The 27,645-nt window shown below is 42.2% G+C and overlaps 1 protein-coding gene across 1 annotated transcript; it reads left to right on the top strand.

Moving 5' to 3' along the window:
* Positions 1-235: 235 nt before the first annotated feature.
* LOC109878619 (collagen alpha-1(XXIII) chain-like) lies at positions 236-26,799 on the top strand. Its single transcript, XM_031815351.1, has 28 exons — positions 236-369; positions 512-547; positions 1,378-1,404; positions 1,588-1,647; positions 2,571-2,696; positions 3,463-3,534; positions 3,621-3,656; positions 3,759-3,818; positions 5,171-5,215; positions 5,503-5,538; positions 6,123-6,158; positions 6,243-6,299; positions 6,526-6,597; positions 6,777-6,848; positions 6,952-6,987; positions 7,116-7,196; positions 7,307-7,360; positions 7,455-7,508; positions 7,763-7,825; positions 8,066-8,128; positions 8,280-8,396; positions 15,410-15,487; positions 15,626-15,679; positions 15,801-15,849; positions 16,324-16,554; positions 20,280-20,360; positions 21,161-21,346; positions 26,071-26,799. The coding sequence occupies exons 1-28, from the start codon at positions 283-285 to the stop codon at positions 26,088-26,090; spliced, it is 1,989 nt and encodes a 662-aa protein (XP_031671211.1). The 5' UTR covers positions 236-282; the 3' UTR covers positions 26,091-26,799.
* The last annotated feature ends 846 nt before the right edge of the window (positions 26,800-27,645 follow it).

Below are 27,645 nucleotides of genomic sequence, written 5' to 3'. Positions count from 1 at the left end.
GACTCTGAGTGGGACACGGAGGAAGACAGTGAATACGAGAGGGAGAGAGAGAGGGAAAGGATGGAGATGGAGAGAGAGAGGATGGAGCTTGAAAAAGAGAGGGAAGCAGAGCTGGAGTTGCAGAGGGAGAAAATAGAGAGGGAGAGACAACTAGAGAGGGAGAACATGGAAAAGGAGAGAGACCTGCAAATGGAGAGGGAGAGTGAACTAGAGAGAACAGAGATGGAGGGAGGTAGAGACCTGGACAGGGAGAGAGAGGAGTGGGAGAGACGGAGGCAGGAGATGGAAAGAGAGAGTGGAAGACCAGGAGAGTACGAGGAGGAAGGAGGAGTAAGACCCTATCCAGGGCCAGAATATGACGATTTGAAGGTAAACACTCACACGTCCCCCAATCAAAGTGCTGTGAAGATGACATGATAAAAGCGCCTGTTCTGTTACCGTCATCTATCACGCATTTCTATCCGGTTCCTTTTTGTGTTCCTTTTTGAGTGGTTCCTTCTGTTGTCTAAAGGGCGCTCCGGGTGAAAATGGACTTCCGGGACCAAAGGTGACTAACAATCATTTTCAAATAAAACAGTGTCTTCAAATGGAGTGAAAGAACAAGATGTCCTGAATCTGCCCCCATATCTCAGTACCACGTTGCAATAAGGAATCCTTTATACCTAGTTTGTAAAGGCTGTATAAGAAGTTTGTAGACAATGTATTATTGATGTGTTGATCAGTGATACCCTGTGCATGGCAGACAGTTCACACCACCAACATGATGAGAACTACATGTTTTATAGTCTATAGCTCTCTTAGAAACCAAGGCAAACCTTTAATAAAGGGTACCTTAATGTAATGTCAACCCAATCTGTCCTTACGCCCGTACACAGTGTCAATGTCACCAGGTCACAACATCAAACGTATCCTCGCTCCCCTCCTACCCACATCTCATTATCAGTGTCTCACACACACACACACACACACACACACACACACACACACACACACACACACACACACACACACACACACACACCTATTTTACCTACCCACATCTTCCCCTATAAGTTTGTCCATGTCTCTCTGCTCTCCTGTCAGTCAAACCAGCGGAGCTCAGAATGTTGGTCTTTGATGTCCCCAGAGTTCTATTTCTGATCCCCTCATGACGCAGTGGATTAATCATGTGGTATTAATAATTCCGTCTGTTAGCTGGCGGCATCGATACAAAACATATCCTTGAAAAACTCTATGGACTTTTTTTTCTCTCCGGCTGTCTGAATGTGATGGTGCTATTTTGGTGCACGAGACGCTGACAGAGACATATGGAGAGAATTAACTTGAATAACAATCACTTTGTCACTGATTTGTTGACAATTCTCTTCGTTCTTCCAGGGGGAACTTGGTGAAAAGGGACACAAGGTAAATGCTTTTCCAATTCAGTAATGTGATAGAGCAAAGCCCGAACCAAGGTCTTTTTAAGCATTCATGTTTTTAACATTTAACTATTTTTATTTATTGAAATATCTAACTAGAATGACTCCTGCACACTGTTCTGTATATTTGCAAATTAAACGTATCCTATTGACATTGTTGTGTTTTTAGGGTGAGCCAGGTATTGGCCACAGAGGTCCTGTGGGACAGGCTGGTCCACCTGGAACTAAGGTAGACTCCCACACCATCACTTAGCTCTGCCCTCTACTTGGTCTAAATCTATTTAGCTTTAACTGGCTTCAATTGACAATGTTGTCACCTGAGGGCCTGATTGTTACTATGGAGATACAATAGTCGAGACGAAACACTGAACTTCAGTAGCTGCTAGAGAAATACCAACACGGTCCTTATCTGTCTCCTATTAGCTATCCCCCTCTCTCTAGGATTGTCTCTTTCTTTTTCTATTCATTTATGAATTGTTGTTATCTTCCATTTACAAAGCAGAAACACTAGAACATATGGAATTAATAACTGCAAAGGAATTATAATTTTTGTTATATCAGTGTAGTAATTAGAGCAATGCAAAAAAAAGACAATATCTTTCTACCTTTGTCCCCCTGACTCTCTTTCTCTCCTTCTGTCTGTCTGCCTGTCTCTCTCTATCTCTGTCTCATTCTCTCCTTCTGTCTGTCTGCCTGTCTGTCTGTCTCTATCTCTGTCTCATTCTCTCCTTCTGTCTGTCTGCCTGTCTGTCTCTCTCTATCTCTGTCTCATTCTCTCTTTCTTTCTGTCTGCCTGCCTGTCTGTCTCTATCTCTGTCTCATTCTCTCTTTCTGTCTGTCTGCCTGTCTGTCTCTCTCTATCTCTGTCTCATTCTCTCTTTCTGTCTGTCTGCCTGTCTGTCTCTCTCTATCTCTGTCTCATTCTCTCTTTCTGTCTGTCTGCCTGTCTGTCTCTCTCTATCTCTGTCTCATTCTCTCTTTCTGTCTGTGTCTGCCTGCCTATCTCTCTCTATCTCTGTCTCATTCTCTCTTTCTGTCTGTCTGCCTGTCTGTCTCTCTCTATCTCTGTCTCATTCTCTCTTTCTGTCTGTGTCTGCCTGTCTGTCTCTCTTTCTGTCTGTTTCTGCATGTCTGTCCTTCTCCCTCTGTCAGGGTGAGCCTGGTGAACTGGGGCCTTCTGGTGCTCAGGGTATCCAGGGTATCCGTGGTAACCCCGGTATTTCAGGTTCTCAGGGCTTGAGGGGCCAACCAGGAGACCCAGGAGAGGCGGGGAGAGAGGTGAGGAGCTCCCCGACCATCCCTTCAACCTGGGGCAAGGAGTTTGTCCTGATTACTGGAAGGCTTTGTACTCTAGTTATAAGAAACTCAACACCTTGTACTGTAGTTTTAATAAACCCAACACCTTGTACTGTAGTTTTAATAAACCCAACACCTTGTACTGTATCTATAAGTAACTCAACCCCGTGTACTGTAGTTTTAATAAACTCAACACCTTGTACTGTAGTTTTAATAAACCCAACACCTTGTACTGTAGTTTTAATAAACCCAACACCTTGTACTGTAGTTTTAATAAACCCAACACCTTGTACTGTAGTTTTAATAAACTCAACACCTTGTACTGTAGTTTTAATAAACCCAACACCTTGTACTGTATCTATAAGTAACCCAACACCTTGTACTGTAGTTTTAATAAACCCAACACCTTGTACTGTATCTATAAGTAACCCAACACCTTGTACTGTAGTTTTAATAAACCCAACACCTTGTACTGTAGTTTTAATAAACCCAACACCTTGTTCTGTACTTTTAATAAACTCAACACCTTGTTCTGTAGTTTTAAGAAACTCCTGGCCTTGTAGTTTTAGTCTATTTCCTGGTCAGATCACGTAGTCCAAAAAATGTTGCAGACAAATTTATATCAAATTCACCAATAGCCAGAAACCCAGAACAAAGATAAGTGTTTTCAAAGAGCAAGAATTCTGCCTACTAAGTAGGAAGATAATTGTGATAAAGTATGATGTGTACTGTTTTTGTTCATCTGTAGGGAGACAGGGGTAGAAGGGGTAAGAATGGATCACCCGGGACTCCAGGAGCTAAAGGGACACCAGGAATAGAGGTATGGTGAAATATAACTTGCCCTAGTCATTGTTTGCCTTCCTATGGTTATCATGTAACATAATGGATGCTTTCTGTTTCCCAAAGGGTCCACCTGGTCTACCTGGGACGAAAGGAGAAAAGGTAAGACAATAGCCTGTTTGGTGGTGGTGTTGTTGTTGTCGTTGTCATGTTGTATATGAGGAGATAATAACATTAGCACTCACTTCTTGTTGTTCCCAACAGGGCGACAGTATCCCGGGGGAACCAGGGGCCAGGGGTGTGGTCGGCATCACAGGTCGCAGGGTGAGACGGAACAATGGACTTAATTACCACAGAGAGATGGACTTAATTACCTCAGAGAGATGGACTTAATGATCTCAGAGAGATGGACTTAATTACCTCAGAGAGATGGACTTAATGATCTCAGAGAGATGGACTTAACCTCAGAGAGAGATCCTAGGCAGCATTGTAAAATATGGAAAAGCTGCTCGTCGCAACAGGATGGCACAATATGCACACATTTACACTGGACATAAATATAAAAACAGCATGTAAAGTGTTGGTCCCATATTTCATGAGCTGAAATAAAAGATCCCAGAAATTATTTTTTTTGTCTCAAATTTGGTGCACAAATTAGTTTACATCCCTGTTAGTCAGAATTTATTCTTTGCCAAGATAATCCATCCACCTGACAGGTGTAGCATATCAAGAAGCTGATTAAACATTATCATTACACAGGTGCACCTTGTGCTGGGACAGTAAAAGGCCACTCTAAAATGTGCGGTTTTGTCACACACAATGCCACAGATGACTCAGGTTTTGAGGAGTGTGCAATTGGCAATAACATTTCTCTACCATAAGCCACATCCAACGTCGTTTTAGAGAATTTGGCAGTACGCCCAACCGGCCTCACAACCGCAGACCACCTGTATGGCGTTGTGAACAGGGTGCCCCATGGTGACAGTGGAGTTGTGGTATGTTATGATATGGGCAGACATTTTATCTATAGCAATTTGAATGCACAGAGATACCCTGATGAGATCCCGAGGCCCATTGTCGTGCCATTCATCCGTCACCATCACCTTATGTTTCAGCATGATAATGCACAGCCCCATGTTGCACGGATCTGTACACAATTCCTAGAAGCTGAAAATGTCCCAGTTCTTCCATGGCCTGCATACTCACCAGACATGTCACCCATTGAGCATGTTTGGGATGCTCTGGATAAATGTGTACGACAGCGTGTTCCAGTTCCCACCAATATCCAGCAACTTCGCAAAGCCATTGAAAAGCGGGACAACATTTTACAGGCCACAATCAGCAGCCTAATCAACTCTATGCGAAGGAGATGTGTAGCGCTGTATGAGGCAAATAGTGGTCACACCACATACTGACTGGTTTTCTGATCCACACTCCTACTTATTCGTTTTTTAAAGGTATCTGTGACCAACAGATACATATCTGTATTCCCGGTCATGTGAAATCCATAGATTAGGGCCTAATGAATTTATTTAAATTTACTGATACCAATTGACCTCATATGATACCAACTGACCTCATATGAAGTGTAACTCAGTAAAATCTTTGACATTTTAGCATGATGCATTTATCTTTTTGTTCAGTATAATATTTGTGATGTGTTTTGTTTGTGACAGGGTGAAAAGGGCATTGCAGGAGTCTTAGGAGCCTCAGGACACACTGTGAGTTAACATCATCACCTTTTATGACATGGACAGTCCAGAGGAGGCCGGTGGGAGAAGATATAGAAGGACGTGCTCATTGTCATGTCTGGAATGGAATAAATGTAACGGAGTCCAACGTGGTTTCCATATGTTTGATGTGTTTGATACTGTTCCATTTATTCCATTCCAGCCATCACAATGATCCTGTCCTCCTATAGCTCCTCCCACCAGCCTCCTCTGATACAGTCATGCAGTTACGGACATTTGTTTCATAGCTACCTTTACCTTTGACCTCTTTTACTTAGGGTCCAAAGGGCTTCCCGGGCAGCAAAGGAGCAAAGGTAGGTTGACGGTTACTTCTTTGATGACATGATCATTTTGGTGGAAATGTCTGCGATTGAGTGGCTCTTACTAAATACTTTGATATTTTAGATTTTCATACCCTCATACGTCCACTCAGGTTCTCCAGATACTTTAGATATTTTTACTTCAGAGACCGTTTTAAAGATTGTTTTGACAGCCCGGTGTTTCAGCGTTCAGTCAAATTCTCTGCTCGTTCTATTGAAGTGTCATCACTCTAGTCACTTCTGTCTCTTCAAACCCTCTATAGAACCTTCTTTTTGAAACATGTTTCAACGCTCACCATGTGGCCAGTCTATTTCAATTAACTTCAGTCCATTTTTCTATGTATGTTGGGATGTGGACAATGAAAATGAAGAGTCAATGTTTTTATGCAACTACCTGATACAGCCATATAGTATATAGTTTGTGTTTTCTACACACAGACTACAAATGAATAGTGTCTCATAAGCCCATACAGGCTGGGCACCATTTGGTGTATGACACTAAAATACAAATATTGTCAATCAATTATTGTATGAATGTTATAAGCCATTGATTCCTTTCATAAAACATATTTTCACAGGGCGACAGAGGTTTAGCAGGAATACAAGGAGAAAGGGTAAGCCAAACATGACATAAGTACTACACAAACAGTATTTTGTATATGATTCATTCATATATGATGTACGTTCTTTATGTTTAGGGAAGCCCCCTCCAAATCCAGGGACCGAGAGGCTACAAGGGCTTAAAAGGAGAAGGGGTGAGAAACAAGTCCCCTAAAACAAGTCCCCTAAAACAAGTCCCCTAAAACAAGTCCCCTAAAAACAAGTCCTCCACAATGTATTCTGAATTCTAGTTTTAGTTCCAGAGCAATCCTCATAAAAAAATATATATTTTAGAGAGACAGATTTTGCAGTTTCACTTTGTGTGTTTTCCCTTTTAAGATGCTGTTTATCTGTTTTTGTTTGTTTGGTTGTTTGTTTTAGGGAGAGCGAGGCTCCCCAGGTTTCGATGGAGATAAAGGAGAGAAGGGCGAGGATGGGCCCCCGGGGTTCAAGGTGCTTCCAAATGCTTGATGACAGAACATTTTATGTGGAAAAAGAGAAAAAGAAAGATTGTTAAAAGATGTAATGAAAGTGAGACAAACAACAACAGAAAGAGAAAATACATTTTCCAAATGGCAGCCAAAGAACATAGTGTTCTCACATTCAGCTTTTTGTCTGTTCTCCATCTGAAGGGCCTCAAAGGAGAGGCAGGGGCCAAAGGAGCCATGGGGCTGTTTGGGGTCCGTGGACCAGTGGGCCAAAAGGTCAGCAGGAAATACAGCATGTATCTATCTACAGGCTACATGGAACCACTGTTATCAGATCTATGCTGCTACGTGTTTGCTCACTGTTGCTCTGTGCCTCCAGGGAGATACTGGTGAGCCTGGAGTCAATGGAGAAGTGGTGGGTATTTATCTAACACACTTTAACAGTTTAATGTAGAAACAGTATCTGTATAACTGTATATATACTATGGTGGCTTGGCATGAGGTCAAAAACAGGCTTTGTTGATTGGCTTGTTGTTGTCACAGGGTCGTAACGGGGACGATGGATTGGACGGAGCCACAGGAGCCAAAGGAGACATGGGACTCCAGGGACAGAAGGGAGATCAGGTGAGGAGAGTGTGGCATAGAGCATAGAATTTAGAGTCTAGACAAATAGAACCTGTCATCTGTGATTCATTATACAGTAATTCTGTTCCGTTCTGGTATTCTATTCCTAGGGTGACAGAGGTGAACCTGGCTTACCAGGGGATACTGGGCAGACAGGAGTGAAGGTCAGGGCTTGATCCTAATGCATTAGGCATGTTAATGAGATGGTAATGCAATGATCAAAGGTAACTCTTGGTGTCGGTTGTGGTTGTTGCACAGGGATTCCGAGGCTTACCTGGACGCATAGGAAGCACTGGGCAAGACGGAGAAAAGGTGAGTTGCCTGCTGTGGGATTCAATACAATGATCACAACAACACAATGTGCTCCAGGAAGAATCGTCAGTACCACTGACCTGCAAAAGTAAAGGTTTACAGTAGTGCCAACTAGCTGCCACACGCTGCATACAATTTAGTATACGGTTCAATTGTCTGACCTAGTAGGCCACTGTCAGACTATGGTCAATGGTTGCACAGTTTCAGACACAGTTTCAGTGAAAATGTAAGTATTTAATCGTTGTTTGACACAGGGAGAGATGGGTATTCCTGGAACCCCAGGACATCCAGGGCTCAATGGACTCACAGGACGGAAGGTAGACACACACACACGCACACAGACACACACAGACACACACACACACACACACAGACACACACACAGACACACACACACCACTCTCCGAGGGTGCCTCATGGGGTTGGGATATGCAAGAAAATGCCTTTCCTATTCACACGTATAATACACACGCATATTTATTAATTAATTATTTATACACACACAAATCAAAATCATTCTCACTGATCTTCTGAAAAGTGTTGATTGTGATGTGTAGGGTGAAAAAGGGGACGGGGGTATCAATGGAGTAGAGGGAGCACCAGGACTAAGAGGAGAGAAGGTTGGTTCAAATCACATGTAAAAACAATATTGAAATGATGACTATTAATAGTCTATGTACTACAGAGGAATGTGGAAATATTCATGTAGTTCTTGAAGCGTTCTGTTTTTCTTCCATCATGCACCATTCATGTTGTCCCTGTCTTGTGCAGGGTGCCACTGGTTTCCCAGGGTTCCCTGGGTTTAAGGGGTCAGCAGGGACACCAGGCAGTGATGGAGCGGAGGGGCGACCAGGACGTAATGGGTCCAAGGGAGAGACAGGAACCAAGGTAGATTGAGGTTGCCTTCCAGTCAAGGTTTTTATAGTAAACGAAAACTGAAACTAAAATAAAAACTCAAACTTTATAGTAAATTGAAATAAAAACTAAAACTATACTGAAACTATCATCTTTGCCAGCAAAACTAACTAAAATAAAAATAACTAAAATAAACATCTCATTTCAAATGGGGTTTTCAAGCTTCTGAATCTGGTGGTATAGGCCTAGTTTGTGCATCACTATCACTAGCCAGCACTTGCTAACAGGGAAGAAATCCAAGGGCGAGCACGGAGCGTGAGTGGGCCAAGCTAGAACAGCTTGTGAAGTTAATGGAGCCGTTTGCAATCCACACCGACCAACTTCAAACTGACAGCCAAACTGATGTGGTGCCGTGCCCTCTCAACCTTGAGGCACACTTGCAGTCAACAACTGTTGCAAAACAGTTGTCACAGGTCCTGCTGAAGTCACTGCATGACTGCTTCACATGAATACTGAATGGCAGCCAACTTCAGTCCAACCCCTGCAGCAGCTTGCCTGATGGACACAAGTGTGTCTCTGGCACTTGGCTCAACAGAGATGGAGGGCAGAAGAATCTTTTGTACTTCAGCAAATCAGAGATTACAGCCGTGGACCAGCAGGACCCCAGGAAGAATCCGGCAAGCATCTCGACCACCGTGCTTCAGAAATATAGCATCCTCGCATCGAAGATTGTGTCTGAGGTCACGGTCCAGTCAGAGGGTCAACCTGACAAGGCATTAAGTGCCCCGTGTGACCTGCGGAAATACCTGGAAGAGGTAAAGGAGAGCATGTTTACAGAGTCACCTCTCCAGTTCTGGATGGAAAGGATGGCTGTTTATCCAAAGCTGTGCACTGTGGCACTGGATCTGGTTTCTGCCCTGGCATCCCAAGCGTTTGTGGAGAGAATATTCTCTCTGTGGACAACTGTCATCAGGCTTGAGAAACCGAACCAACACCTCTCTTGAAGATAAACCAGAAAATATAGTTTGCTCGAACAGAAACACACACAAACAAGCTGGCTGGCTGTGAACTGATAGATTTGTGAAGTGTTGTATTGGTAATGTTTTTGCTGTTGTTGCAACTGTTTTATCAACCCTATTGGAAGGGGTTAAATCCAAGTCACAATAGGATTGACTTATAATTTACACCTAACCAAACGTATGTCCTGGCCATGGAGTTGTACAGAGTCCTCTAGTGGCCAAAAGACTGTGTTAGCATGGGCAGTTCCATGGACGACTTTCGCCATTTTGATTCAGTCAACTGGCCGGGACTTTCAACTTCATTGGCTGATCCCACCTGATGACCCAGTTGGCATGACCTGATGACCCTGTTGGAGTAGTGACAGCCGGGTCATCAGGAGGGATCAGCCAATTCATTTCACTTGTGAAGAATAAAATGGACTATTTCAAGATTGCGTCTGTGAAAGCTGCCTTTGCTCTTACAGATGACATCTTGACACAGATGGAACGTTATGTTTATCCAAGTCTATGGTCCTGGCCCATCACCTTACTGCCCCCCACTGACAAGAAGTGACATCACAAAAAAAAACTATAGGCCTACAACACATAATGGCTCCTTGCCATTGAACACTGAAACGAAATCCTCTAGAAATGAAATAGAAAGGTTTATATCAAACTGAAAATAAATAGATACTAGTAAATCAATTCTGAAAACTAACTGAAAATAAATAGATACTAGTAAATCAATTCTGAAAACTAACTGAAAATAAATAGATACTAGTAAATCAATTCTGAAAACTAACTGAAAATAAATAGATACTAGTAAATCAATTCTGAAAACTAACTGAAAATAAATAGATACTAGTAAATCAATTCTGAAAACTAACTGAAAATAAATAGATACTAGTAAATCAATTCTGAAAACTAACTGAAAATAAATAGATACTAGTAAATCAATTCTGAAAACTAACTGAAAATAAATAGATACTAGTAAATCAATTCTGAAAACTAACTGAAAATAAACCGAATTTCAAATAAATATCTAAAAACAAATATAAATTAAAACTGATCTTAAATCACCAAACTATAGTAACCTTGCTTCCGGTAACCTATTGTATATTAGTGTCATGGAAGCACAATATTTGTCCTGTCTGTCTGTCTGTCTGTCTGTCTGTCTGTCTGTCTGTCTGTCTGTCTGTCTGTCTGTCTGTCTGTCTGTCTGTCTGTCTGTCTGTCTGTCTGTCTGTCTGTCTGTCTGTCTGTCTGTCTGTCTGTCTGTCTGTCTGTCTGTCTGTCTGTCTGTCTGTCTGTCTGTCTGTCTGTCTGTCTGTCTGTCTGTCTGTCTGTCTGTCTGTCTGTCTGTCTGTCTGTCTGTCTGTCTGTCTGTCTGTCTGTCTGTCTGTCTGTCTGTCTGTCTGTCTGTCTGTCTGTCTGTCTGTCTGTCTGTCTGTCTGTCTGTCTGTCTGTCTGTCTGTCTGTCTGTCTGTCTGTCTGTCTGTCTGTCTGTACTGTCTGTCTGTCTGTCTGTCTGTCTGTCTGTCTGTCTGTCTGTCTGTCTGTCTGTCTGTCTGTCTGTCTGTCTGTCTGTCTGTCTGTCTGTCTGTCTGTCTGTCTGTCTGTCTGTCTGTCTGTCTGTCTGTCTGTCTGTCTGTCTGTCTGTCTGTCTGTCTGTCTGTCTGTCTGTCTGTCTGTCTGTCTGTCTGTCTGTCTGTCTGTCTGTCTGTCTGTCTGTCTGTCTGTCTGTCTGTCTGTCTGTCTGTCTGTCTGTCTGTCTGTCTGTCTGTCTGTCTGTCTGTCTGTCTGTCTGTCTGTCTGTCTTTCTGTCTTCTTTCTTTCTTTCTTTCTTTCTTTCTTTCTTTCTTTCTTTCTTTCTTTCTTTCTTTCTTTCTTTCTTTCTTTCTTTCTTTCTTTCTTTCTTTCTTTCTTTCTTTCTTTCTTTCTTTCTTTCTTTCTTTCTTTCTTTCTTTCTTTCTTTCTTTCTTTCTTTCTTTCTTCTTTCTTTCTTCTTTCTTTCTTTCTTTCTTTCTTTCTTTCTTTCTTTCTTCTTTCTTTCTTTCTTTCTTTCTTTCTTTCTTTCTTTCTTTCTTTCTTTCTTTCTTTCTTTCTTTCTTTCTTTCTTTCTTTCTTTCTTTCTTTCTTTCTTTCTTTCTTTCTTTCTTTCTTTCTTTCTTTCTTTCTTTCTTTCTTTCTTTCTTTCTTTCTTTCTTTCTTTCTTTCTTTCTTTCTTTCTTTCTTTCTTTCTTTCTTTCTTTCTTTCTTCTTAACAACAACAACCACAGCCCCACCAACCCCAAAACATAGTTTTACCCAGTCAGAGTGCACCTTAAAAAATCCACTTTTCACAAAAATAAAAGAAGAAACCACACATTGTGATGATTAGATAAAACAAGCCTGATTCTGTCAGGCACATTGTCCACCTAGCAGAATGCCTGTCAGATATGTAGATAGACAGGCAGTAGACAACATTCCTATGTATAGCAACGCATAGGAAGGAATAGAATAGAAGCATAATTAAGACACAGAAATGGGTCTATTTTCTGATGCGGCGGGGAGCGCTAACCAAACCTCTATGCTAATAGACCCTTTCAGCCACAATTAGCAGCCTCTTGATGTTGATAGGAGAGAAGGGATGGAAAGGATGCAATGACGTTCCTATGGGACGTTTTATCACAAAACATCTGGATATGTTTGATATTTATAGGATAACTAGAGGGGCAAGGTAAGCCTAATGATCAGGTTGAGCTTTATTTAGGCAACTACGTAGTAGGGAAGTACGTTATAAGGAAGTACGTAGTTGGGAAGTACGTTATAAGGAAGTACGTTGTAGGGAAGTACGTAGTAGGGAAGTACACAGTAGTGAAGTACGTAATAAGGAAGTACGTAGTAGAGAAGTACGTAGTTGGGAAGTACGTAGTTGGGAAGTACGTAGTAGTGAAGTACATAGTAGTGAAGTACGTAATAAGGAAGTACGTAGTAGAGAAGTACGTAGTTGGGAAGTACGTAGTTGGGAAGTACATAGTAGGGAAGTACATAGTAGTGAAGTACATAATAAGGAAGTACGTAGTAGTGAAGTACGTAATAAGGAGGTACATAATAAGGAAGTACGTAGTTGGGAAGTACGTAGTGTGGAAGTATGTAGTGGGGAAGTACGTAATTGGGAAGTTCGTAGTTGGGAAGTACGTAGTAGGGAAGTACGTAGTTGGGAAGTACGTAGTTGGGAAGTACATAGTAGGGAAGTACGTAGTGGGGAAGTACATAGTAGGGAAGTACGTAGTGTGGAAGTATGTAGTGGGGAAGTACGTAATTGGGAAGTTCGTAGTTGGGAAGTACGTAGTAGGGAAGTACGTAGTTGGGAAGTACGTAGTGTGGAAGTACGTAGTGGGGAAGTACGTAGTAGGGAAGTACGTAGTGGGGAAGTACGTAGTAGGGAAGTACGTAGTAGGGAAGTACGTAGTAGTGAAGTACGTAGTTGGGAAGTACGTAGTAGGGAAGGACGCGGAAGGGAGGTACGTGGAAGGGAAGTAAGTAGTAGGGAAGTACGTAGTAGGGAAGTACATAGTTGGGAAGTACGTAGTGTGGAAGTACGTAGTAGGGAGGTACGTAGTGGGGAAGTACGTAGTGGGGAAGTACGTAGTTGGGAAGTACGTAGTAGGGAAGTACGTAGTTGGGAAGTACGTAGTTGGGAAGTACGTAGTGTGGAAGTACGTAGTGGGGAAGTACGTAGTTGGGAAGTACGTAATAAGGAGGTACATAATAAGGAGGTACGTAGTAGGGAAGTACGTAGTGGGGAAGTACGTAGTGTGGAAGTACGTAGTTGGGAAGTACGTAATAAGGAGGTACATAATAAGGAGGTACGTAGTAGGGAAGTACGTAGTGGGGAAGTACGTAGTAGGGAAGTACGTAGTGTGGAAGTACGTAGTAGGGAAGTACGTAGTGGGGAAGTACGTAGTGGGGAAGTACGTAGTGGGGAAGTACATAGTAGGGAAGTACGTAGTTGGGAAGTGCGTAGTGGGGAAGTACGTAGTTGGGAAGTACGTAGTTGGGAAGTACGTAGTGTGGAAGTACATAGTGGGGAAGTACGTAGTGGGGAAGTACGTAGTGTGGAAGTACGTAGTAGGGAAGTACGTAGTGGGGAAGTACGTAGTGGGGAAGTACGTAGTTGGGAAGTACGTAGTAGGGAAGTACGTAGTGGGGAAGTACGTAGTTGGGAAGTGCGTAGTTGGGAAGTACGTAGTTGGGAAGTACGTAATAAGGAGGTACGTAGTAGGGAAGTACGTAGTAGGGAAGTACGTAGTTGGGAAGTACGTAGTAGGGAGGTACGTAGTAGGGAAGTACGTAGTTGGGAGGTACGTAGTAGGGAAGTACGTAGTTGGGAAGTACGTAGTAAGGAAGTACATAGTGTGGAAGTATGTAGTGGGGAAGTACGTAATTGGGAAGTTCGTAGTTGGGAAGTACGTAGTAGGGAAGTACGTAGTGGGGAAGTACATAGTAGGGAAGTACGTAGTGTGGAAGTATGTAGTGGGGAAGTACGTAATTGGGAAGTTCGTAGTTGGGAAGTACGTAGTAGGGAAGTACGTAGTTGGGAAGTACGTAGTGTGGAAGTACGTAGTGGGGAAGTACGTAGTGGGGAAGTACGTAGTGGGGAAGTACGTAGTAAGGAAGTACGTAGTAGGGAAGTACGTAGTAGTGAAGTACGTAGTTGGGAAGTACGTAGTAGGGAAGGACGCGGAAGGGAGGTACGTGGAAGGGAAGTAAGTAGTAGGGAAGTACGTAGTAGGGAAGTACATAGTTGGGAAGTACGTAGTGTGGAAGTACGTAGTAGGGAGGTACGTAGTGGGGAAGTCCGTAGTTGGGAAGTACGTAGTAGGGAAGTACGTAGTTGGGAAGTACGTAGTTGGGAAGTACGTAGTGTGGAAGTACGTAGTGGGGAAGTACGTAGTTGGGAAGTACGTAATAAGGAGGTACATAATAAGGAGGTACGTAGTAGGGAAGTACGTAGTGGGGAAGTACGTAGTGTGGAAGTACGTAGTTGGGAAGTACGTAATAAGGAGGTACATAATAAGGAGGTACGTAGTAGGGAAGTACGTAGTGGGGAAGTACGTAGTAGGGAAGTACGTAGTGTGGAAGTACGTAGTAGGGAAGTACGTAGTGGGGAAGTACGTAGTGGGGAAGTACGTAGTTGGGAAGTACGTAGTAGGGAAGTACGTAGTTGGGAAGTGCGTAGTGGGGAAGTACGTAGTTGGGAAGTACGTAGTTGGGAAGTACGTAGTGTGGAAGTACATAGTGGGGAAGTACGTAGTGGGGAAGTACGTAGTGTGGAAGTACGTAGTAGGGAAGTACGTAGTGGGGAAGTACGTAGTTGGGAAGTACGTAGTAGGGAAGTACGTAGTTGGGAGGTACGTAGTAGGGAAGTACGTAGTTGGGAAGTACGTAGTAAGGAAGTACATAGTAGTGAAGTACGTAATAGGAAGCACGTAGTAGTGAAGTACGTAATAAGGAGGTACGTAGTAGGGAAGTATGTTGTTGTGAAGTACATAGTAGGGAAGTACGTGGAAGGGAAGTCCGTAGTAGGGAAGTACGTAATAAGGAGGTACGTAATAAGGAGGTACGTAGTAGGGAGGTACGTAGTAGTGAGGTACATAGTTGGGGAGTACGTAGTAGGGAAGTACATGGCCCTCTTATAATACTATACCATTTTTGTACAATGGAATTTAGATTGAAGGAAGTTGTAGGTTTGTATGTATATTTGAGAGAGTGTGTGTCTGTGTGTGTGTCTAACTGTGCGTGTGTCTGTCTGTGTGTCTGTGTGTTGTCTATTTGTGTGTGTGTGTGTGTGTGTGTGTGTGTGTGTGTCTGTCTGTCTGTGTGTGTCTATCTATCTGTGTGTGTGTGACTATTTGTGTGTGTGTGTCTATCTTTGTGTGTGTCTATCTGTGTGCCTGCCTGTTTGTGCATGTGCCTGTGAGAGCACATGTGCGTGGGCTCACTAGCACGCGCAGCACCTGTGTGAGTAAGAGCGTTCTTCATTTTGCTGTGTTGTTGTCCCAGGGAGAGAGGGGCAGGAGAGGCAGAGGGAAGCCTTGTCAGACAGGACCACCTGGAAGTCCGGGACAAAGAGGAGGCAGTGTAAGCTCCTTCATAGACCAGACACATAACACTCACACACACGTTGTTGTTCATGTATCAATACCTAATGGGAGTTACTGTCACTAGGCTGGGTGACAGTAATAATTGCTGTGATAATAACCACTGTGTCTTTTCCAGGGAGAGCTCGGAAACGAGGGACTAAAGGGAGAGAAAGGGGAACCCGGACTCTCTGTAAATACATCTTATTCCCACACACACGTTTCACACCTGCCTGGCCTAAGACATATTTGTATTGACAGACAGCTTGGTTGAAGACAAGGTCTAAGCAGCACTCTGCTCTCTCTGTTTTCAGGCCGAGGAGGTGAAGGATCTGGTCAACCAAGAGGTTGTGAACCAGTGCGGTGAGTGTTTCTGTGTTTTGCTGTGTGTGCGCATGCAGGTCTGTGTGGCTGTGTGACGGTTCTACATTCCAAAACTCCCACTGCTGCGGCATGGCACCCCTGTGTGTTCTGCCATCTGGTGTGCCCACTCTGTGGAATGGCCCGTTGAGAGAGGGGACACCGTGACCGTCCGGAGTCATTCACAAACACCAGACTCATAAACCACCCACCAGAACCCATAGGGCCCTACAACCACAGGGCCAAACGCATCTTTAGTTTACACCTCCACAACTTTGAGGAGAAAGGCATTGTTGCCTTATCCGTAGTGAACATCATTAAAGTAGAGAATGCGTTTTATGTCAACATATCATATCAAATTTCCTCCATTAGTTTCCAGGTGTGAAATTGTCAATTGAATCCAGTAAAAGCCTGTTTAAGCCTCATGTTTATTCAATGGCAGGAAAACACTGACTATTCTGTCTGTGATTGTTGCAGGGATGGACTTGAAGTTTATGGTGAAGTCCAAGGACCCGGATGCTGAGAGCATGTTGTTTGAGAGGGAACCGGACGAGCCTGTATCCATCTTCACTCGCAGCCTACCTGAGGGTGAGATGGGAGAGGAGGAAGAGGACAAGAAAAGACTTGTAAAGGAGCTGGTAGGATCAACCACTCCTCCCCCCGTCCCCTTGCGAGAGGAGGGGACCCCAGGTGATGACAACCTTACCGGTAAGTCAAAGTTAGAGGTTTGTGCCGTATCAGGTGTGGTGGTCCAAGCTCCTGACCACATATATGCCCCTGGTCCTGATGCGATGCTGCTTTCCATTCCTGTACAGCATAGCCACACTTTCTTACACAGAAGAAAACCTAAACGTCTCTTGTCTGTCACGAATGTTGAATAAAGTTATATTTAAACTGTGGGATTGGTTCTTATTCGGGTCGAAATTCCAGACAAATATCCATAGAGAACTATTGTTTATCCCCCACCTATTTGAGTAACTAATAAATAAAAAGCTGTTGTTTTTCCCTTCATGTAAACACTGCCCTTGTCCCTAAGTGAGACCCTCGCTTAGACCAATCTAATATCCTATCCATCTTTTTACTAACCTCCAGAGTTCACCCCAACCCTGAAGCTAGACTCTCCATTCTGAGTGCTTTATTACTGTGAGTAGAAAAAGACGAGGATAAAGACAGAGGGAAAGAGAGAGAGAGAAGCAGAAAAAAAGCAATGAAAACACAGTGTTTATCGCGGGTCATTATCCTAGCCAGCCCTAGGCTTGCCAGCCGTAGGCTACTGGGCTTCTCATCCCATTTGAATCCCTATTTCAGGTTCCATTGAACCAAAGGGATCGGAAATAATCAAAGGCTCACATTGCCCCTGTCAATGTCATTGTGTCCATTGTTAGGTGTAATCCCGCGCCCGGGATCGTGACATCTAGCTTAATCTACAGGTATATATACATATGACCTGAGTTCCAAAATATTTGATCTTTTCAAATGCGCTGAGCGTTTGATTGAACTTGCCAGGTGTGCCAGATGGGCGGGGTTTTCACTCTTGGGAGTATTACATTGATTCCATTACACCAGACCTGATTTGCCCGATAAAAAAAGTGAAATAAGAATATAATCCAAACTCCATAATCTCCCCGTAAATGCAGTATATTTTACATGCAAAATGTATCAGTCACAGACAAACATCCGACTTGGAGATTCGTAGACATTTCCATCTTTCATCATCCTTTCCTCCATGTCTCCCTGTTCATCCTCCAGTATGAACCTATAGAGAGTCAGTACAACAGACCAAGTCAGTCGGACAGACTTAAGAGGGTCAGTGCCGAGTCTGCAGACCAATACAGGCTGTATTCCAAATGGCACTCCATTCCCTGTATAGTGTATTACTTTTGACCAGGGCCAATAGAGTAGACATTTATCAAGAGCCCTGTGTGTTGATTAGAGGTTTGTGCCGTATCAGGTGTGGTGGTCCAAGCTCCTGACCACATATATGCCCCTGGTCCTGATGTGATGCTGCTTTCCATTCCTGTACAGCATAGCCACACTTTCTTACACAGAAGAAAACCTAAACGTCTCTTGTCTGTCACGAATGTTGAATAAAGTTATATTTAAACTGTGGGATTGGTTCTTATTCGGGTCGAAATTCCAGACAAATATCCATAGAGAACTATTGTTTATCCCCCACCTATTTGAGTAACTAATAAATAAAAAGCTGTTGTTTTTCCCTTCATGTAAACACTGCCCTTGTCCCTAAGTGAGACCCTCGCTTAGACCAATCTAATATCCTATCCATCTTTTTACTAACCTCCAGAGTTCACCCCAACCCTGAAGCTAGACTCTCCATTCTGAGTGCTTTATTACTGTGAGTAGAAAAAGACGAGGATAAAGACAGAGGGAAAGAGAGAGAGAGAAGCAGAAAAAAAGCAATGAAAACACAGTGTTTATCGCGGGTCATTATCCTAGCCAGCCCTAGGCTTGCCAGCCGTAGGCTACTGGGCTTCTCATCCCATTTGAATCCCTATTTCAGGTTCCATTGAACCAAAGGGATCGGAAATAATCAAAGGCTCACATTGCCCCTGTCAATGTCATTGTGTCCATTGTTAGGTGTAATCCCGCGCCCGGGATCGTGACATCTAGCTTAATCTACAGGTATATATACATATGACCTGAGTTCCAAAATATTTGATCTTTTCAAATGCACTGAGCGTTTGATTGAACTTGCCAGGTGTGCCAGATGGGCGGGGTTTTCACTCTTGGGAGTATTACATTGATTCCATTACACCAGACCTGATTTGCCCGATAAAAAAAGTGAAATAAGAATATAATCCAAACTCCATAATCTCCCCGTAAATGCAGTATATTTTACATGCAAAATGTATCAGTCACAGACAAACATCCGACTTGGAGATTCGTAGACATTTCCATCTTTCATCATCCTTTCCTCCATGTCTCCCTGTTCATCCTCCAGTATGAACCTATAGAGAGTCAGTACAACAGACCAAGTCAGTCGGACAGACTTAAGAGGGTCAGTGCCGAGTCTGCAGACCAATACAGGCTGTATTCCAAATGGCACTCCATTCCCTGTATAGTGTATTACTTTTGACCAGGGCCAATAGAGTAGACATTTATCAAGAGCCCTGTGTGTTGATTAGAGGTTTGTGCCGTATCAGGTGTGGTGGTCCAAGCTCCTGACCACATATATGCCCCTGGTCCTGATGTGATGCTGCTTTCCATTCCTGTACAGCATAGCCACACTTTCTTACACAGAAGAAAACCTAAACGTCTCTTGTCTGTCACGAATGTTGAATAAAGTTATATTTAAACTGTGGGATTGGTTCTTATTCGGGTCGAAATTCCAGACAAATATCCATAGAGAACTATTGTTTATCCCCCACCTATTTGAGTAACTAATAAATAAAAAGCTGTTGTTTTTCCCTTCATGTAAACACTGCCCTTGTCCCTAAGTGAGACCCTCGCTTAGACCAATCTAATATCCTATCCATCTTTTTACTAACCTCCAGAGTTCACCCCAACCCTGAAGCTAGACTCTCCATTCTGAGTGCTTTATTACTGTGAGTAGAAAAAGACGAGGATAAAGACAGAGGGAAAGAGAGAGAGAGAAGCAGAAAAAAAGCAATGAAAACACAGTGTTTATCGCGGGTCATTATCCTAGCCAGCCTTAGGCTTGCCAGCCGTAGGCTACTGGGCTATTCATCCCATTTGAATCCCTATTTCAGGTTCCATTGAACCAAAGGGATCGGAAATAATCAAAGGCTCACATTGCCCCTGTCAATGTCATTGTGTCCATTGTTAGGTGTAATCCCGCGCCCGGGATCGTGACATCTAGCTTAATCTACAGGTATATATACATATGACCTGAGTTCCAAAATATTTGATCTTTTCAAATGCACTGAGCGTTTGATTGAACTTGCCAGGTGTGCCAGATGGGCGGGGTTTTCACTCTTGGGAGTATTACATTGATTCCATTACACCAGACCTGATTTGCCCGATAAAAAAAGTGAAATAAGAATATAATCCAAACTCCATAATCTCCCCGTAAATGCAGTATATTTTACATGCAAAATGTATCAGTCACAGACAAACATCCGACTTGGAGATTCGTAGACATTTCCATCTTTCATCATCCTTTCCTCCATGTCTCCCTGTTCATCCTCCAGTATGAACCTATAGAGAGTCAGTACAACAGACCAAGTCAGTCGGACAGACTTAAGAGGGTCAGTGCCGAGTCTGCAGACCAATACAGGCTGTATTCCAAATGGCACTCCATTCCCTGTATAGTGTATTACTTTTGACCAGGGCCAATAGAGTAGACATTTATCAAGAGCCCTGTGTGTTGATTAGAGGAGTGGGACGCAGCAGACCCCACTTAGTAATAAATAGTTGAATCTGCCTTTCTGTAAGCTAATGAGTTCTCTCTTCAGACTCTGGAGCCAACAGGGGAGCGGATTGGGGACTGAGGCACAGGAGAAGAAGGGTTCCAGGAGTTGGGCCACGCTCATCAGGTGAATGAATGGAACTTGTTTTCCATCTCTCTTTTCTCTCTCCGTCTTTCCTCTTCCTCTTGTTCCTGCTTCTTCCTCTCCTCTTCTCATTTTGATTCTTCATTTTTTCTCTTGCACTCTCTCGCTTTCAATCCCTCCCTCCCTCTTTCTCCCTCTCTCTCTCTCTCCCATCTCTCTCTCTCTCTTTATCTCTCTCTCTCTCTCCCTCTCTCTCTCTACCCCCCTCCCCTATCTTTCTATCTCTCTCCCCCTTTCTCTCTCTCGATCTCTCTATCTCTCTTCATCTTTGTCTCTCTGTCTCTCTCCATTTTTTTTTCTCTCTCTCTGTCTCTCCCTCTCTCTCTTATATTAGTTTGTAATGAGGAGGGAGTGTATGGGGCACAATGCGGGACGAGAAAGATAAGAGTGTGTGTGTTGTTGTGCACTAGAATTTATGAATGAATGTTCAACCCACATTGAAAGGCAAAACTATTAAAAACCATTATTCACTTAATTAATGGATGATCTAACAATGACTCATACGCTTGATATCACAGCACAATGGACATCATTTTTTGGTTTCCACAAAGGATTTTAATTCACTGAGGATAATATTCCTAATTCTACGTGTTTTTGAACATGTTCACTCTTGTCAAACATGCCTCAGAAAAGATTTTCTTAATTATCTGCTACTTAACTCCTATAATTTAGTGATTAGCCTGGTCCCAGATCTGTTTGTGCTGTCTAGCTCCTACAGTCATCGTCATGTTTGGCACAAACAGATCTGTGACCAGGTTATATTATCTCTACTTTTGCTTTAGACTTGACCCCTGACCCCTGCCTGCTGCCCATGTCAGAGGGGGGATGTTGGGAGCATGTCCTGCTGTGGTACTACCACCCCCACTCCGGGGAGTGCCGGCCGTTTGTCTACGGGGGTTGTGAGGGCAACCACAACCGCTTCAACACCAAACAAGAATGTCAGAGGTGGTGTGGGAAAGAGAGGAGAGGTAGGGAACTACTTGGTGCCGGTAGTAGTCTCCAGGTTAGAGTTGACAAGGAGGAATCCCTTAGTTTACAGGGGACATCTGGGGGAGGTGAACCAACAGCCGGAGGGTTACTGGCTTCAATAACCCATGTGCTGTCTAGCGCCTTTGTGCCCTTGAGCATGGCACTGTACACCTAATTGCTCCAGAGGCAGATTGGGTACCGTGACAGAAAAACAATAAGGACGTTTCAGTCCAAATGGACCAATAAAGCAAATATTTTATTCTATTGGAATAACTCCAGAAGATTTGGGAAGCAGAGGAGAGGTCAGGAACCGCTAGGGATGACTAGGGAATGACAAGAGGAGATTTGGGAAATATTGATCAGAAATACAGTGTAGACATTGTTAATGTTGTACATGACTATTGTAGCTGGAAATGACAGATTTTTAATGGAATGTCTACACAAGGGTACAGAGGCCCATTATCAGCAACCATCACTCCTGTGTTCCAATGGCACGTTGTGTTAGCTAATCCAAGTTTACCATTTTAAAAGGCTAATTGATCATTAGAAAACCCTTTTGCAATTATGTTAGCATAGCTGAAAACTGTCGTTCTGATTAAAGAAGCAATAAAACTGACCTTCTTTAGTCTAGTTGAGTATCTGGAGCATCAGCATTTGTGAGTTCGATTACATGCTCAAAATGGCCAGAAACAAAGCACTTTTTTCTGAAACTCGTCAGTCTATTCTTGATCTGAGAAATGAAGGCTCTTCCATGCGAGAAATTGCCAAGAAACTGAAGATCTCGTACAACGCTGTGTACTACTCGCTTCATAGAACAGCGCAAACTGGCTCTAACCAGAATAGAAAAAGTGGGAGGCCCCGTGCACAACTGAGCAAGAGGACAAGTACATTCAAGTGTCTAGTTTGAGAAACAGATGCCTCACAAGTCCTCAACTGGCAGCTTCATTAAATAGTACCCGCAAAACACCAGTCTCAACGTCAAGAGTGAAGAGGCGACTCCTGGATGCTGGCCTTCTAGGCAGAGTTGCAAAGAAAAAGCCATGTCTCAGACTGGCCAATAAAAATAAAAGATTAAGATGGGCAAAAGAACACAGACACTGGACAGAGGAACTCTGCCTAGAAAGCCAGCATCCCGGAGTCGCCTCTTCACTGCTGATGTTGAGACTGGTGTTTTGCGGGTACTATTTTCTTATGGCTGCAGGGGCAGTATTGAGTAGCTTGGATGAAAGGTGCCCAGAGTAAACGGCCTGCTCCTCAGTCCCAGTTGCTAATATATGCATATTATTATTAGCATTGGATAGAAAACACTCTGAAGTTTCTAAAACTGTTTGAATGATGTCTGTGAGTATAACAGAACTCATATGGCAGGCAAAAACCTGAGAAGAAATCCAAACAGGAAGTAGAAAATCTGAGGTTGGTAGATTTTCAACCCAGCCCCTATTGAATACACAGTGGGATATGGATAAAGTTGCACTTCCTAGGGCTTCCACTAGATGTCAACCGTCTTTAGAAACTTGAATGAGGCTTCCACTGTGTTGTGGAGCCGGATGGGAGCTCCTTGAGTACATGGTCTGGCAGAGAGCCAGGTCCTGGTCATGCGCATTTCACATGATAGCGACCTGCGTTCCATGGCTTCTCTACAGACATAGGAATTCTCCGGTTGGAACTTTATTGAAGATTTATGATAACAACATCCTAAAGATTGATTCTATACTTAGTTTGACAAGTTTCTTCGACCTGTAATATAACTTTTTTATAGTTTTCGTCTGATGTTCGGATGGACCTGCACGAGCGTTTGGATTTGTGTACTAAACGCGCTAACAAAAGTAGCTACTTGGACATAAATAAGGGACATTATCGAACAAATCAAGCATTTATTGTGGAACTAGGATTCCTGGGAGTGCATTCTGATGAAGATCGTCAAAGGTAAGGGAATATTTATAATGTGATTTCTGATTTATGTTGACTCCAACATGGCGGATAATTGTATTTATTTTCCGAGCGCTGTCTCAGATTATGGCATGGTGTGCTTTTTCCGTAAAGTGTTTTTGAAATCTGACACAGCGGTTGCATTAAGGAGAGGTGTTTCTATATTTCCATGTCTAACAATTGTATTTATCGACATGTATAATGAGTATTTCTGTAAAATGATGTGGTTCTCTGCAATATCACCGGATGTTTTTGGAACTAGTGAACGTATGTATACGTTGTATACTGCGCCAATGTATACTGAGATTTTTTTTATATAAATAGGAACTTTATCAAACAAAACATACATGTATTGTGCAACATGAAGTCCTATGAGTGTCATCTGATGAAAATCATCAAGGGTAAGTGATTCATTTTATCTCTATTTGTGCTTTTTGTGGCTCCTATCTTTGGCTGAAAAATGGCTGAATTATTCTGTGAGTTGGTGGTGACCTAACATAATCGTTTGTGGTGCTTTCGCTGTAAAGCCTATTTGAAATCAGACACTGTGGAGGGATTAACAACAAGATTACCTTTAAAACGGTATAAGATACATGTACAGTGCCTTGCGAAAGTATTCGGCCCCCTTGAACTTTGCGACCTTTTGCCACATTTCAGGCTTCAAACATAAAGATATAAAACTGTATTTTTTTGTGAAGAATCAACAACAAGTGGGACACAATCATGAAGTGGAACGACATTTATTGGATATTTCAAACCTTTTTAACAAATCAAAAACTGAAAAATTGGGCGTGCAAAATTATTCAGCCCCCTTAAGTTAATACTTTGTAGCGCCACCTTTTGCTGCGATTACAGCTGTAAGTCGCTTGGGGTATGTCTCTATCAGTTTTGCACATCGAGAGACTGACATTTTTTCCCATTCCTCCTTGCAAAACAGCTCGAGCTCAGTGAGGTTGGATGGAGAGCATTTGTGAACAGCAGTTTTCAGTTCTTTCCACAGATTCTCGATTGGATTCAGGTCTGGACTTTGACTTGGCCATTCTAACACCTGGATATGTTTATTTTTGAACCATTCCATTGTAGATTTTGCTTTATGTTTTGGATCATTGTCTTGTTGGAAGACAAATCTCCGTCCCAGTCTCAGGTCTTTTGCAGACTCCATCAGGTTTTCTTCCAGAATGGTCCTGTATTTGGCTCCATCCATCTTCCCATCAATTTTAATCATCTTCCCTGACCCTGCTGAAGAAAAGCAGGCCCAAACCATGATGCTGCCACCACCATGTTTGACAGTGGGGATGGTGTGTTCAGGGTGATGAGCTGTGTTGCTTTTACGCCAAACATAACGTTTTGCATTGTTGCCAAAAAGTTCAATTTTGGTTTCATCTGACCAGAGCACCTTCTTCCACATGTTTGGTGTGTCTCCCAGGTGGCTTGTGGCAAACTTTAAACGACACTTTTTATGGATATCTTTAAGAAATGGCTTTCTTCTTGCCACTCTTCCATAAAGGCCAGATTTGTGCAATATACGACTGATTGTTGTCCTATGGACAGAGTCTCCCACCTCAGCTGTAGATCTCTGCAGTTCATCCAGAGTGAGCATGGGCCTCTTGGCTGCATCTCTGATCAGTCTTCTCCTTGTATGAGCTGAAAGTTTAGAGGGACGACCAGGTCTTGGTAGATTTGCAGTGGTCTGATACTCCTTCCATTTCAATATTATCGCTTGCACAGTGCTCCTTGGGATGTTTAAAGCTTGGGAAATCTTTTTGTATCCAAATCTGGCTTTAAACTTCTTCACAACAGTATCTCGGACCTGCCTGGTGTGTTCCTTGTTCTTCATGATGCTCTCTGCACTTTTAACGGACCTCTGAGACTATCACAGTGCAGGTGCATTTATACAGAGACTTGATTACACACAGGTGGATTGTATTTATCATCATTAGTCATTTAGGTCAACATTGGATCATTCAGAGATCCTCACTGAACTTCTGGAGAGAGTTTGCTGCACTGAAAGTAAAGGGGCTGAATAATTTTGCACGCCCAATTTTTCAGTTTTTGATTTGTTAAAAAAGTTTGAAATATCCAATAAATGTCGTTCCACTTCATGATTGTGTCCCACTTGTTGTTGATTCTTCACAAAAAAATACAGTTTTATATCTTTATGTTTGAAGCCTGAAATGTGGCAAAAGGTCGCAAAGTTCAAGGGGGCCGAATACTTTAGCAAGGCACTGTATGTTTGAGGAATTTTAATTATGAGATTTCTGTTGTTTTGAATTTGGCACCCTGCACTTTCACTGGCTGTTGTCATATCGATCCCATTAACGGGATTGCAGCCCTAAGAAGTTTTAATGAAGCTGCCAGTTGAGGACTTGTGACGCGTCTTTTGAATGGTTATCTACATGTATTCAAAATATGTCCATTGTGACAACTAACATGTCCGTTGACAACTACCAACAGTACATTTCCTAAAAGAAAATGCAGCACTTGAATGCACCATCAATCAGGGCCAAGGATGGTATTCAGGAATAGAAGGGGTCAAAGATGGAAGGAACCAATCAGACTAGCCGGAGCTGGCACTAGAAAAGAGAGCGGTGATCTAGACAGCCATTGTGAATCTTGGGATAAACATGGGAAAACACCAGACAGCCTGGTCAAACACATTATTTGAAGTGCACTTGATTTAGCTTGCCGTTTGACAATTGTATTTGACGTCAGTCTGGCACACACAAATGCATTCTCAAAGGAGGGGCATCACGCTATTGTTGCATTACATAACACATTCATTGTTTCTTCACAGGTCTTGAGCCTAGAAGGTGAGAGGGAGCTGCCAATCAAGACAATAATTTTTTTTGTAAATGCCACACTGTAAAATGTTCGAATTTTTGTGCAGATCTGGATTTCTTAAATATTTAAAGTTAACTAATGATTTTCCACACTTGAGAGAAATGCCCATATAGAGCAGAGCTGCATGGGTTTCATATATTTGCAAAATCATTCGAAATGGTTTATCTGTGCCTGTTTGAGCTTGCCTGGCTTAATTACCCAATAGAAAAGTCCCAAAACTGCAAAACCCTGTCCATCTGGGACTCCAGGCAGTCTTTTAAGGTAATGCTCAAATTATTTTAAAAGTATTTGAACCCAGGTCTAATACAGCTATTGTATTTTCTATGGACTATGCCAATTACAGTTGACTCACCATGTGAATGTTATGAATGTGTTCTTTCATGTTTTAATCAAAAGGTAGCCTTCACATTCTATATTACTATAGTATAGCACATTCTATAGTACTATAGTATAGCACATTCTATAGTACTATAGTATGGCACATGCTATAGTACTATAGTATAGAATAGCACATTCTATAGTACCATAGTATAGCACATTCTATAGTACTTTAGTATAGTATAGCACATTCTATAGTACCATAGTATAGCACGTTCTATAGTACTATAGTATAGCACATTCTATAGTACTATAGTATAGCACATTCTATAGTACTATAGTAAAGCACATTCTATAGTACTATAGTATAGCACATTCTATAGTACTATAATAAAGCACATTCTATAGTACTATAGTAAAGCACATTCTATAGTACTATAGTATAGCACATTCTATAGTACTATAGTATAGCACATTCTATAGTGCTATAGTATAGCACATTCTATAGTACTATAGTATAGCACATTCTATAGTACTATAGTATAGCACATTCTATAGTACTATAGTATAGCACATTCTATAGTACTATAGTATAGCACATTCTATAGTACTATAGTATAGAACATTCTATAGTACTATAGTATAGCACATTCTATAGTACTATAGTATAGCACATTCTATAGTACTATAGTATAGCACATTCTATAGTACTATAGTATAGCACATTCTATAGTACTATAGTATAGCACATTCTATAGTACTATAGTATAGCACATTCTATAGTACTATAGTATAGCACATTCTATAGTACTATAGTATAGCACATTCTATAGTATTATAGTATAGCACATTCTATAGTACTATAGTATAGCACATTCTATAGTACTATAGTATAGCACGTTCTATAGTACTATAGTATAGCACATTCTATAGTACTATAGTATAGCACGTTCTATAGTACTATAGTATAGCACGTTCTATAGTACTATAGTATAGCACATTCTATAGTACTATAGTATAGCACATTCTATAGTACTACTTCTAAGTGCATCATTTTGTTCTAGTTGTTTTTAACACTTAAACCCTGATACTACTGAAAGAGTTTTTAACACTTAAACCCTGATACTACTGAAATAGTTTAAACCCTGGTACTACTGATAGTTTAAACCCTAATACTACTGAAATAATGTTTAACACTTAAACCCTGATA

This window comes from Oncorhynchus kisutch, unplaced genomic scaffold, assembly GCF_002021735.2.
Source record: "Oncorhynchus kisutch isolate 150728-3 unplaced genomic scaffold, Okis_V2 Okis09a-Okis19a_hom, whole genome shotgun sequence".
Taxonomy (NCBI): domain Eukaryota; kingdom Metazoa; phylum Chordata; class Actinopteri; order Salmoniformes; family Salmonidae; genus Oncorhynchus; species Oncorhynchus kisutch.
This window is presented reverse-complemented; position numbering and strand designations above follow the sequence as displayed.